Genomic DNA, 14,758 nt, shown 5'->3' on the forward strand with positions numbered 1-14,758 from the left:
AGCTTAAGATTTGTGAATGTTCCCATTTACACTTCCTGCAAATAGGTTGCAATTTCTCACAATTCAAGCAATACTAATACACACACATAAGATTGATGAGTCTTAAAAGTTTATATAAACTTCGTAATTAAAGCCAACTTTATACCCTTAAGGCGAAAACTAAACTCTTCTTTTAGGAATCCAAATCAGAAAACATATTAGTTTAAGCTTCCATTGCTAGTTTGTTTGCGTGTCTCTCTTAAAAATGACACGGAGCAACTCACGGCTCAACATACAGAATATTAAATCAAGAAAATCAAAGCTTTAAGCTTCGGATGAGCACTTCCTTTCCTCATTTTGAACAAATATATGAAAAACCCAACGCTTTGATGTCAGAGCCTTTGATATCAGGCCCAATTCTGCCAAGAAATATAACAACTTAACACCAATTTAAAAATGTGTTCTTTGAACAATTGGCGACTTTACATGAAACTTGAAAAACAACCTAAAAGCCGAAGCATATGGACTGTTAGGTTAGCTTTAATAGAAGGAGATGTTTAACCTTATGATGCACAACAGGGGGCTAAATTACATGCCAGCCCTTTCTTAAGTAAGAACTCACATGATGGCATGATATTAGATCAGGCAAGATTAATAATCAGTATAAAAGGACGAAAACATCAAAAGGGTGTACCAATATTTCTGAGCCGTATGTGATGTGTCTGAAGTAGTACCTTTATTATCTCTTCCAGGCGAGAACATTTCTTAGGAGCACATAGACTCGGGTGGAGGTAGTTTCCATCGCCGTCATCATCATCAGAGTTGTCCGAGTTTGAGTCTGTTTAAAAGGGAAATCATTTTGGTTTTGTTTATTGATAAAGCTAAAATAATAAATGTATGATTTACAACAGAAGTGTAAATATAATTTTTATAGAAATTATTACGAAACAGCATTCAGCATTCATTTATGCATTTGGCAGAGTGCATTCGATCGATACACCTGCATTTAATTTAATTCAACATTAATGTCCTCTTTGGCTCAAACCCATGACCTTTGAGCTGCTAATGCAATGCTTTACCATGTGGGCGTACCTTGTGACTTGTCCTGCTTGTTCTCCGAAGCTGGTGTGTATCTTCCCTCCTTCATAGCTCGCAGAATGTGTTTGTAGTATGGGTTCAGGTAATGGTCGAACCGCAGGAAGTCAAACTGGGAATTCCCTGACTGCTTTGCCTTCAGCACAATTTCAAACTGAGCCCCCTGCTTGCACACAAAGTTGGCAGTGCGCTCAATGATGGCGTGCGTCTTGGTGGTCGCGGGCTGTAAGACAAAGAAGCCAAGCGTGAACTAGGCAAAACTTTATAAAAATAAGCAGCTTAAAATTAGAATATGAAAACCATATAGAGCATTCATCATAACTGACTTCAAGGTTCAGAAATTTTTCACACACAGAAAGCAACGTGCACGTAAGAGCGCAAGTATGATTCATGAATCAAACCAGGGCATTCATTAATTCGTTTCCCACTACATATGCAAATTTAAGTCACAAATCTCTAGTCGCAAATATGTCATGCTGCAGACAAAATTGTATTTATGTTTTGAGCTGATTTATGGCAATGATGTAGTTTAAATAATATATGATTCTGATACATAATGACACATATCGTTCATTAGAACAAGGCACTTTCACATGCCTGCTCCTCAGATCCAGTGTCCAAGTAAACAGAGGATGCTTTGCTTTTAAAGCCCCAGAGACCAAGAGCGTCAAGTAATGACTTGCTAATTTGAAGATAAACAATCCCACGTTCTGTCTCAAGATCAGATTCATTCGGTGCTTCGAGCTATGTGCTTTACAATAAGCAAGGTAATCACTGCAGTTGTCCATTAATAATTCAGAAAGCCCCTTCAAAGAACCTAGCAGACTTTAAACTAATTGTGTTTTTCAGGGTAGAGAAACGTAATAAGAAGTTAACCCAAAAAATTTGCAATAATAGCATGTATTATTTTTTATATGTATTCAGGGTTTCCTGCAGCACATTTAATACCGCGAGCGTGCACGTGCGCCACATGTCCGAAATGAGATAAAGACATGGTCCGTCATGTCTGGAGGATAGCCAGTTAATAAACGCGTGTCCGTGAGAACTGTAAGTGGACTTATGTTTTGGGGTTATTTAAGCCTGTTATTATATTCATCTATAGTTCTTGCAAATTTAAAGTAAGTTAGCTGGTGATTTTGTTGTTTGAGCAACCTGCTAGCTAGGTTTCACGTGCCTGTTGATTTGATATAATTGTTGAGCGCTCTTGCTCACTTTATTTATGTGCATTATTTACATGCTGCAGTAGTTACACTCCTTTAAGATAATGTAATTCATAGTAAGAAATAATCAGTTTTTACCATTTTTGCGCCATCGATCATTGTTCGCCTGACGTTCTACAACATCTGCTTTAGTTTGTGTTTATTAACCCTTTATCTTCACTTCATCACGCAGCTATTCCCATTAGAGGAATTTTATTTACACATTTTATTTGAGTGTTTTAAATAAAAATATTTTAATTTTCATCTTGACGCATACTCCCCGCCCCTTTGATTGCCACGCCCTCGGCCCCGCCAACTCGCCCAACCCTACCACCTTAACGAACAAATTTTCTGCGGGAAACCCTGGTATTGTATGCTATATATTTAAAGGGGCCCTGTGATTTCTTAATTTTTCGTAAAGCCGTTTTAACTCTTTCCTGCCAGCGTTTTAAAAAAAAAATTGCCAGCCACTACCAGCCTTTTTTATGATTTTCACAAAAGTTTAATGCCTTCCAGAAAATGTTCTTCTTTAAATATATAAACAAACAATATATCATTTGCTTTTGAACAAAAAAACTGTTCTATCCTACCTTAATTTGTTATCTTTAATCACCTCACCACAAAAATTGGTAGGTTTCTTAAAAAAAGATAATTGCATTTTTGTGAAGGACTTTTGATAGAATTCAGATTTAGAGCAAGGATCAAAACATACACAGAGTTTGAACTGTTTGTCCTAATAAAATACTTCCACGTTTAATAAGTTGGGTAAGAGCGCCACCTGGTGGATAATAGTGGAAATATGGATTGCCGGAAATACTCTCATTGGCAGGGAAGCATTGTCTCTTAACTCTTTCCCTGCCATTGACGAGTTATCTCGTCAATCTGCAATACCGCTATTATCCACCAGGTGGATATTCACTAATTCCACAACTTATAATACCCGGAAGTATTGCCCTAGGGCAAACAGCTGTATGTCCGTGTATGTTTTAAAGATCGCTTTGCATCTGATCTCTATCAAAAGTCCTTCACAAAAATGGAATTATCTTTTGCTCAAAATTTGGTGTTTTTGATTAAACCTACACATATTTGAGAGGTGATAAAAACAGAACACATGAAGGTAGGATGAAACATATTTTTTTTGTTTGAAGACAGAGAGTCTGTGCTTTTATTTCATATGTTGTATGTTTATATATTTAAAAAGGAGCATTTTCTGGAAGGCATTAAAGTTTTGTGAAAATCATGAAAAATGCTGGCGGGGAAAGAGTTAATTGACGAGTTAACTTGTCGATGGCGGGGAAAGAGTTAAAAACAATGCAACAAAAAACTGAATAAGCAAACATGTAAATGCTGTCTTCATTTACTGATTTTTATGTCTGTTTTATGTCATTTTCAAGCTTATTTAATTATATGCGTGTGTAGATGACATACAAAGTCAATGCAAACAGATGTGAATTTCATCGGACGATGCAAATTGTGTGTTGCGATTTGCCGGAATCATGCCTTTGGCGCAAGTTACTTTTTTTAACTTGTGTGGGAAATTGGAATAACACGCTGCACAAGCCAATCAGCTAAGAGCATGTCTGGGTTGACATGTCCAGTTGTATCAGAAAATGAAGGAGAGCATTGTTAATTTGCTGGAGTGAATTAAAACAATCGCTTGGCTTTATGTGTGCACACACCATAGCAGAACCCACCTGACATCTATAAATAAACAACATAGAAGATATTTATAGCAGAATTTTCAAAATGCTCTCGTTACAAAGAAGGTGAATAGTGACTTAACCAGCTAGACAACCCATGGTCGCCATCCACCTTGAAGATGCATTAAAGACAGTAAGTTATGCTAAAAGAATATGAGATTTAGGAAATGATAAAGTAGTTTCCCTCCAGACAACAAAAAAGGTATATCAGATGTTTTTGCACGTAGTAGTCAACTTGAAGCATAAGGGTTCGCGTGGATATTTTTTTTCAACAAGCCCTCGTGGGAAAAGTGCAGACAAACCTCTGGTTAAATAGAATATAGGAGGAGGATTGAAACTTCTGGGCTCTTATTGTAGAATAAGGCCAGATCAATTTTGTTTATGCCACAGGTACATCAAAGTAAAATAAATCAATGAATACATACGCTACCAAATAAAGAATTATGCTAAGATAAAAGTCTAGTTCTGGTTATACAAAATGAGGACTTTTATAACCCCCACCAATATTTGAAACAGAAGTGTCTTTACTTGGTTAACAAATTTTTTAATTTCTCACAAATGCCCCCTTGTGGAATCTGACTCTGCAACTTCTTAGATGACTTGATTTAGACTTTACTGAATCATAAAATTTGGCTTTTCCGTTTGAGAAGCTATGTAACTGGAGAGGAGTCATTAAAAAAAGTGGGGTTGATGATGTCAGCCAAAAAGGACAAATGTTATAGAGGTGGAGCCAATTACATTAAATAATTACAATAAAGACAGCTAAACAGTACATCTAACTCAAAAAACCTTTTTCAGTGGAAATAAGTTTATTTTGATGAACCTAAAGTTCAATAATGACAGATATTGAAGACACAGTTTTATCTTATAATGTGATGTTGTTGCTACCATGTGCTCATTTTCAGTCGTGCTGTTTACATAAATGTCTTTCTTTTCTCTTATGATCTATTTGAAATACATCACTATATGCATCCAAGTTCATCAATAGCTTTTGAACACCTTTAAAATCAATTAAGACAGACTGGACAATATACAATTTCTAGTCAAATGATCCAGAGATGCACCTAGTACATATGCAGAAACTTTCAATAGGGAAACATTAAAAAATACAGAACGGATGGCAAACGCTCGTGGAGAGTAAAAGGGAGTAAACTAGAGCGGATTTAAATGGTTGACATTTCCACAGATGGACAAGGTGTGATTAAAACAGCCCACGTAATTGTCGCAAGCTCTACTTCCAATCATTGAGCCTTTACGTGAAAAACAAGTCTTCAGAAAACCATTATGGAAACATGCAACAATTCACGCATGAATAGTTTTGCTAAAAATGTATGCCAAATTAATTATACTTGTGGGTAATTAATGGGGCCCAATGTTATTAACTGTATAAACGTGGAAAAATAAGGTTTGTAAATATAAAGCTATCATGACTACCAGACTACCCAGAATTCATTACTAGTCAAGTGCAAAGCATGAACAGTGTTAAACATGGGACAAAATAACCAATGACTGACACTGGGCCATTATAGTATGAACTGACTCTGAATTCCATGTAAAGAATTGTTTCTTAATTTTTGTACAAAACTCATCGATTTGAAAAAGCTAAGTCCCTGATTGGCCAGCTAATCTGTACGTTGTGATTGGCCTGAATACCTGATGTGACACTCCTTACCATGTTTCCCACAATGCAATGCTAACAGGAGTTAATTTACAAGCTTTGAGTCTGAAGCGGGAAAAATTATGATAATGTCGGTCTTGTCTACATCACTAATCCCAGGAAGTAAACTGTTGCCTACAATCCGTGTGTTTGTTGTAGTCCAAGAAAAGAGATTTATGTTGGAGATGATAACTCGTGTCATCGTTTATTTTCGGGTACCTTTGTACATATTGTCAAAATGTACTAATACACACTTACACACCAAAGGAAATGTAAAAACGTGAATTGGACAATAGGTGCCCTTTATTATAAAAAAACTGTAAATTACAAAAACTACTTTACCTGGGTTTTCCCAGGCAGGGTCACATATTTAAATGTACTTTATTAACTTACCAGCTCTACATCTGGAGGAATGCTAAGGCCAGGGGGCGCCACAAATGGCTCCTCACTCTCCTCCTCCTGTGTCTCTTGATCTGACAGAGGGAAAGAAAACAAAAGAGAGAAAATCAGAACAGTATGACATGGGTCAGTCATCATTTACTCATTACTTATTTGTGAATAAATGTAAACTTTTCTGACTTGCTTTCTTTGGTAAAACATAAGGCAATGATGTCTGATATTGCTCTTCTTTATATAATAAAAGTAAATAGCGTAGAAATTGTGAGTCTGTAAGATCTTATTTCTTTTGTTTCTAAAGATTAAAAAAGATTTGGCAGTACGTAAGGGGATTAAAATTACAAAGTTTGTATTACTAGGTGACCTATCCCTTTAAGAGAGTCGAAGAATCACAGCTGCAAGGGAGAGAAAATGAAGAAACAATGAAACAATAAAGCACACGCGACTGTAATGCTCCTTTAACTACGGCTAAAGAACCGAAGGCATTTTAAGTTTCATTTCTAGTTACTCCAACTTCCTGAGATGCCACGAGGCCCGTCAGCTCTGTTTACTGATGCTTCTCTAGCCATTCTTCCAAACCTCTGCTTCTCCCAAATTGGCCGGGACAGGTAAAAACAAAATAAAAATTTAATGCAGAATTCGTTGCGAAGGGAAGGCAGGCTCGAGATAGATACATGTGGCTGGTGCATAAGTGCAAATCTCACCAAGTTGTAAGACTGTTTGTCTGTTTTATAAGCTCCTTGTTACTGTGGGAGCTAATTTAATCTAGAAGATACAAAGTGCCCGAGGTGTTGCACACACAAGCCAGCAACCATGTTGGCTGCTCTAGGTTGTTATATTTATTTTCTAAAAAAAAAAATAAACGTACACCTAAAAAGGTGTCACATAGGAAATCAGTCTGTACTTATTGCTATCAAATTTGCAGAATATCTGCAACTGTTGCTAAAGGTGGAAAAAGAAGACCCATCAACCGAATGAATACTCATGTTCACATCCCGTGAGCAGAGACTTGATCCTGACAGCTTTCTTTTATAAAACATTTAGCATTGTGACAGCAGACACCATTCCTCTGCAACTGTTTACGGATGAACAAAAAGTTTGCATGGCTTTCAATTCAGACTAGCGTTGCACGATATGCCCTATAGTGAGATCGTCCTATCGTCAGCCTGTGAGATCGCCGAAACATGATAGTATCGGGGGCTGGGGTAATAGTTTACTCGTATGTTTATTTTTGACAAAAAAAACCTGATTTACTCTAAGGGCAGCTGGCAACACTGTCACGGACACAACCTTTTTAAACGTGATGCCATTAATCCGAGCGCGTCATTGATGCTCTGGCGCTCTGAAATTTCCTGCGTTCCAGGGACATAACTCTCACTGGTTTTAAACCCCTGCACACCTTTGACAGCATATTGATTTTTCTAACAGTGCTCCTGCAAGCAGGTGTGAATAGGCCGTACAATATCAAGTAACAAGGGCGATAACTGTACATTTTAAAAACTCATTTGTCACAGAATTTTAAGCGTAAAATTTGCACTCATGCAAATTGTTTGATGTTTCAAGCTGCTGGATCTTGCTGGAATTAGTCTCTGAATATCCAGCACACAACTCATTCGCCCTTTACTAAACTTTGAGCTTTCCAGTGCCTAGAGGCTTTAAAACGCTTCGTATTTTACCTAAGGGTAATGGTCTATCCTATCCAGGAGCATTTTCGGCTCATGTGCAAAAAGATGTCTGAAGGGCACATATGGTACATATTATATACTCTCAGAAGCCTCATCAGTCAGACACACATCAACCAATATGTGGTTTCTGAGGTTGTGTCTGTACATTTGTGGTTCTCACCCGTTTCTTTATTGGCTTCGTCTTCCTCGGTGGGTTGGGAGGGGTCGTAGTAGTCTGCGCTGTACCGGAAAGCCACTGCATTGTAGGTGCCTTCATCAGCCAAAGCCTCACTCAGCCTTTTATACTCTTCCTCTGCAAATAAAACAGAACAATGGTAATCTACAGAAAAACCTTTACCTGAATTCTGAATCATTTATAACGCTGTGTCATTTCATATTACCAAAGCTTTTTTATTCTTCTCAACCATATTGCATGATCAGTTCATTTAAATTTACACTACTACATTAAGGCTTTATTTTATAGATGACTATAACCTTCAGTGAGCTATCTTTTATTTAAGGAATAATTCAAATAGTCAATTATTCCACAGGCATTTCTCGGGTTTGTGATTTAAAGGGTGAAAATCTGTTTTTTTTTTTTAAATCACTTTTTCCATGTTTAAGTGCTATAATTGGGTCCCCAGTGCTTCTTTCAACCTTAAAAGCATGAAAAATATAAACCAAGTAACTTTGTTTGAGATAGCCATTTTCTGCAACTATGTGAAAAAATATGTGGTTCAGATTTTGCCTGTTTTGTGATGTAGGCAGCAAGGTATTACAATAATACCGACCCTTAATCTGCACTATCCAACCACAGCACTGCTATTTAGTGCAGAGAGAAAGAGAGGGAAAAAATAATTGACAGCACAATTGCATTTTAATTACAACAAACCACCATCATTTTGAACAGTGTTTGCATTTCATCAGCTCATTTGCATTTTAACGCTTTCCCCGCCATTGACGAGATATCTCGTCAATTAAGAGAAAACGCTTCCCCGCCAATGAAGAGATTTTCCGTCTTTCCGCAATACCGCTATTATCCACCAGGTGGCGCCCTTCCGCAACTTTTTAAACCCGGAAGTATTGCCTTATAGCAAGCTGCTGCATGCCCGTGTCTGTTTTAAAGATCGCTCTGAATGGGATCTCTATGAAAAGTCCGTCACAAAAATTGAATTATATCTGCTTTTTGCTCAAAATATGGTGTTTTTGCAGAAACCTACCCATATTCAAAAGCTGATTGCAAAATAACCGCTAAAGGTAGGATGAAACGTTTTTTTTTGTTTGAAAGCAGAGGGTCTGTTCTTTCATTTGATATATTGTATGTTTATATATTTAAAGAAGAACATTTTCTGGGAGGCCTTAAACTTTGGTGAAAATCATGAAAAACGCTGGCGCTGGCTGGCAACTTTTTTTTAAAAATGCTGGCAGTGAAAGAGTTAAATGACACACCCAAAAATGGCACACTTTTGCTCAGGCCTAAAAAGTGACAATTGTAACATTCTGTAATTAATTCTAAGTGGAGTATTTTGAGCTAAAACTTCACATACGCACTCTGGGGACACCAAATATTTATTTTACATCTTAAAAAAACCTCATAATATGACCCCTTTTAAAACATTTGACAGGTCAGGTGTGCGTTTATTGAAAAATAATGCATACCTGTGGAACATTTTTCAAACAATTAGAATAAAACATTCAAAAGCCATGTGGAATAATAGTTTATTTAAACTTTAATACTTTATAAAGAAGCAAAAATGTACATTTAAAGAGCTCATCAAAGGATTTGCAAGTGGACTGCTTTATGCATAATGTACTGGGATTGTACCAAGTGTCCTGACACCCCAACACAATCTAATTCGTATGACTTTGTATGGTCAACTTTGTAAGATTTTGTACGATCATCTGCCGCAGTGACGTTGGGTTTGGGGGTAGTATATCATTAATGTTTTTTTCTTATTTTCATATATTCTTGTAAGATTTACTTCATAAACATTTATGGGGCAGTTTCCCGGACAAAACTTATCTTGGTCCCAGACTAAAATGCACGTTTGAGCTGCTTTAATTTAAAAACACCTTGTACTGACATATTTTTTTTTTCAAGATGCACACCAGTATTGTTTTTTGTAAAGTTTATGTAAAAACTACTTAAATGTCCAAATATAACTAAGGCCTAGTCATGGATTAACCAAAACCCGGTATGTAAAACCAGCACGAAATGAATTAGCCACCTTGTAAAATCCGTTAAAATTCCTGTGAGATTAGGTTGGACAGCCACAAAGCAGTTAACATTTAAAATTAACATTTTATATTTATTAATTTGGCAGACGTTTTTTTTTCCAAAGCGACTTACAGTGCATTATAAGGTGTCCATTTTTATCAGTATGTATGTGTGTACCCTGGGTTTAAACCCATGACCTTTTGTGCTACAAACGCAATGCTCTATCACTGTGCTATACAGAAGCTGTATTATATAAATAATGCAAGGGACCATTTTTTCTTCTGGTCTTTCCTTGTGGAAAAATAGTGTTAGTTTTCTATGCCAAAAACGAAAAAGGAAGCAATCAAATATTAATCTAAATCTGCACAACCAGTTGGACACCATGTGTTTCAATTGTTAATGGTTTAAATGCAGAAACTATTAAAACTACAACAGGGTACAAGGACGGTACAATATAAAACAATACAAATTCTTTATTATATCCTTAAGGCAGTTAATGTAGACAGACTGATAACAGCCTAGTTTAATAAGGTTAAGTCCCCACCCGAAGGGCGAATCAACATAATGACTGGAGAAAATGACTCGCGTACTGTCAGCATTAGCAAAGGACACCATATTTCACTCCCACTTTCTCTACACCTTTGTTTTACAAACACGTTTAAAGTGTCTCTTAAGCGGATGAGCATCACATTTGCCCGGTTTAACCTGCAAGTGTATTTATTGAGAGTTGTAAGAGTTATTTTGTTGTGCCAGACTGAATTGAATTGGAGTGCACTCAAATGACTTACAAGACATCTATATAACGGAGTTTATAAACAATGTAAACAAAGGATTATAAACCAGATTGGATGGTTTACATTCACTGGAGTTAACTTGTTAAATAGGCAATAAATGCACATCTGTGAACTTTCTAACTATCATTTAAATTTCACACCAATACATCAAGCTGCCACATAACTTGGCAACTATACTGTAAATCGCCCATATCTTGGCTACTTGGCTAGAACTGGATTTACTATTACTCAGTGTCCTACTGCAGGGGTTTTCAACCTTGGGTCTGGGGACCCCTACGGGGCCTCCAGAAGGTACTAGGGGTCCCCAAAAATATATATTTTTATTTTCTTTTTAGATATATTCCAGAATTGTTTACATTTCCTTTAAATCTTTCTAGTTTATTTTCGGTTACTTTTGTCTCACTTGGGTTCAATTTGAATACTGAAATGCTTTGCCTGTCCTTTTTGAAGAGGAAAAATGATTCATAAATGAAATGCACTAAAAATCTAAATATTCCACTGTTGATATATCTAACTGCACCGGTCTATAACTGATTACTATAAAAAGCAGATTTTGCAAAGGAGCGCAATGAAATTACATTCCCACTTGAGTGAAACAAGTAACCTTAGTAACTATAAAAGGTCAGTTCTTTGATTAAAAAATAAATGTATTACTATTAGAGCTGCACGATTAATCGCATGCGATTGTCACGTGCATCTCGTCAGTAAAGCCAGTTCCTTGATTAGCAATAAATCACCATGAGCTGCTTTCACATAAAGTCGCATTTACAACACAGAGCCGTAGTTCAGGACAGAAGCGGTCAAAAGAGAACAGATTTAAACACCAGGTGTAAAGAGACATTCGCTTTCACATCCATTTGTGATATAGACACTTGTGATATCCAATCGACCAAAACGTCTCCTAATACCAGATATAATCAATGCCTCTCATGACTAGCTGCCATATGCATGTTGTCACATGACACTCTTTCTTAGGCCACCATGCCAGAATTAGATTAGTTGTTTTTGCAATATTATAGTGATCATATATAATTGTTTCTCAGTCTCTTTAATAGAATACATCCAAAAAATACAGGAACTGTGTATAAAGTATTAAAAACTGTATAAAATTTTAAACTGATGTGTTAAGTTTTTAGAGTAAACTCCCCTTCCACATGAGCAATAGCAGGAAACTGCAGGATCTCTAAAACCTAAATAAAATTAAATCCTAATTTCTAATTTTAAAGAAATTAGTCTTTGTACTTCATTCTGCTCATAAACGCTCAAGATGTGTTTAGTGCCAAGAGAAGTCACACTAAACCGACGATGCCTAAAGACATTTAGTCCTGAAATTTTATATTTTTTTTACATATTACCTGTATTTTCTGTTTGTATCTTAATAAAATAGATTGAAAAATAAATATGGATGGATATTAAAACTTCTAAAACAACAAGTCTGGTGGAGGTGGCAGCCTAAGACTTTTGCACGGTACTGTATATCTAAGATGTCATTATAGTGAGGAAATTATGAGAGAATTTCTATATTTGGATGAACTCTTTATTCAAAGCCTCTATGCCTGATAAGACATTAGCATTTATATATTAGGAGACCCTTTTAGCCAAAAAGAGTAGCAGAGCACATTTGTGTATAATGTCTGGCATGCATGCATGATTCATCAAACCATTGCAATAGATGCCCTTTAAAAATATGGGGGCACATTTTTTAAATAAAAATGAATTTTTAAACTAACAAGCACTGCTAAGCTCTTTAAGGATTAATAACACAGATGCTTTGGGGTCTGGATAACACTACAGTTCCCTCAAAATAAACAAGAATAAATCAGTCAAACAAAGATGCTTGTAGTGCCTTAGCTAAAAAACAAGTAACTAGATTTAATACTGATTTCTGAATTGTCTGTCAATACTGTACAGATGACAAAAAAAAAATGGATGATCAAGTAAACAAGGCATTTACCCTGCCGAGCTTCTTCTTCCAGAAGATCGGTGTGCATGGCAAGGTACCGCTCCTCGTCACATAAAGCCTCTATCCTGGCCTCTTCCTCTGACAGCTGGTAATCGTGATTCCACGAGCCCGCGTCATATTCCGAAAGGTCATGTAAATGACCACGGCCATCGTACCTGCAATACGAATCACCTGGTTAAAAGTGGGAGAAATCGATTGTGCATTTACATGCAACAAATACTCACCACACCGAAGCGTTCAGGTAAAGTCCTTCGCTTGTATATTCATCAATATATAAATACTGTATGATTTCTACTTGGCTTACAAGAGGCGCAAGAACTGAACAGTGCCTGGGCGGAATAGCAGACAGCTTTTACGCTGTACTCCAGAGCAACAGATGAGTGAACTTGCAAACTAAACTTACTAAATCCATCTAAACCTTAAAAAGACGCAACAAGCCTGAGTAATGAAATCGCAAACAACAACTCTCCTCTTACCTTACGCGGTTCAATAAACCATTCCAACTTTGTCTTTTTGAGACATCATCATTCCTAAATAAACTGTAAAAGAAGTACATCCACACAAGCCCGAACACATAAATACCTATCCGTAAGAACCCATACGGAGGAAATTTTCCTGCGCTCGATCCTGTTTTCCACTTCTCAGTTCCAGTTTCTTCGGCGAAAGAGAGAAGTGGGCGATGAGGTGGCAATAGGGGCCTGGCAGGACCCCTTAGCCTTAATTGCTGAGGAAATAAGTTCTGGATTACGTGATAGAGAGATACACACATACACATTGGAAACAAGAAACAGATCAATGCAAATTAAGGTGGCTCAGTGAAAACCTCTGACTTTCTCTTGGTTTTTAAAGCAACTTTCATTTTTAGAAGTTGAACTGAAAAAGTGCAAAAATTAAAATAAGGGAGGAAAACCGACAGCACCTTCCCAAATCCCATCCTGCAAGAGAACAGAGTTAAATCTGGATCTATGCATAAAGAAAAATGGATTCACAGAGAAAAGTATAATGTATGCATGAACCACCTTAATGCACAGACTAATTTACAGTTTACCCTGAATTGAATTTGCTGTTTGCACCTGCAGTGACAACAACAAATTCGCCAAAGTGCTAAGAAGCAGAGATCTCACATGCCCAGGACATTGGACCCATATTATTATTATTACTACATAAATTTTGATACTACATGACACAAATGATATTCACATTGGACTTTTATTCTCATGTCCTATTTGTCCTAGGGCCTGCACTCTGCATCCAAACACCGTTCACTAACTTCTAACAAGCATTCTTCATTGCATTTTACTCTTACAAAAATCCAAAATCTTAAGTCTGTCATCTGTCAAGTATCCTTTATTCATTTTTTGCAATGCAAACATCACACAATGCCATCAGCTCCTCCTGTGCAGCAAAACAACAACATCCAAGGTCCTCTTTGGAAGACATTAAGTTGGTTAAGTAATTATTCCCATTAGGTTTGTAAAACCGACCTATCGATCATGATCTTCTTGTCCCCCATCCATGGGATAAGGTGTTTGCCCTGATCGTGGTAGACAGCCCTCTCATCGTCCCGGAACAGCTTACAGGCGTAGCCGAAGACAAGTAGCTCCGCATACTTGCTGCTGTCGCTTTGCTCTTTAGCTGGTTTATTGTTATCCTTCTTGCTCCCCCCGCGCCGGTACATTCCTTATAATATCCTCAAGACACGCGAAGTGAGTTAAAGTTGTTTAAAAACCATAAACAGTGCTGCTAATGGTGGAAAATCAAAACAAACGTGTTAGCTTACGATTACTTCAACACATAGCATATATTGCTGAAACAAATATGGCGTGTTGAGGTAGCGTACGTTTGAGAGTCGCCGATTCGCTATTTTAAATTGAATCTAAAAATGTATGTAGTGATCTTGTATTAGTTTGTAAAATACTTCCATATCACATTTAATATTTTATGTATTTATTATGTCTAAAATGCTTCGACTTCGGCTATGATTACTCTTTCTCGTATCGAAAAATGGAAGGTGAAAGTCAAATTAAAGCCGCACGAATGCAAGGCACTCACGAGATGTTTATAGTAAATAGAAAGTGACAGAATTAAGCAGT

General features: G+C 36.9%; 1 protein-coding gene across 2 annotated transcripts in view; it reads right to left on the minus strand.

Annotated features, from left to right (window-relative positions):
• Window positions 1-14,490, minus strand: part of sfswap (splicing factor SWAP) — a 108,695-nt gene extending 94,205 nt beyond the window's left edge. The window contains exons 1-6 of one of the 2 annotated variants that reach the window (XM_065244139.1): window positions 14,150-14,490; window positions 12,657-12,820; window positions 7,872-8,003; window positions 6,024-6,103; window positions 1,072-1,297; window positions 714-817 (exon numbers count right to left, since the gene is read on the minus strand). In XM_065244139.1, the coding sequence (XP_065100211.1) occupies window positions 714-817; window positions 1,072-1,297; window positions 6,024-6,103; window positions 7,872-8,003; window positions 12,657-12,820; window positions 14,150-14,343 (900 nt within the window). In that variant the 5' untranslated portion in view covers window positions 14,344-14,490. Of the gene's footprint in view, window positions 1-713; window positions 818-1,071; window positions 1,298-6,023; window positions 6,104-7,871; window positions 8,004-12,656; window positions 12,821-13,247 lie in introns of both variants that reach the window. The other variant, XM_065244140.1, reaches the window with a different exon arrangement.
• Between the last annotated feature and the right edge of the window lie 268 nt (window positions 14,491-14,758).

Source organism: Paramisgurnus dabryanus, chromosome 18, assembly GCF_030506205.2.
Source record: "Paramisgurnus dabryanus chromosome 18, PD_genome_1.1, whole genome shotgun sequence".
NCBI lineage: Eukaryota > Metazoa > Chordata > Actinopteri > Cypriniformes > Cobitidae > Paramisgurnus > Paramisgurnus dabryanus.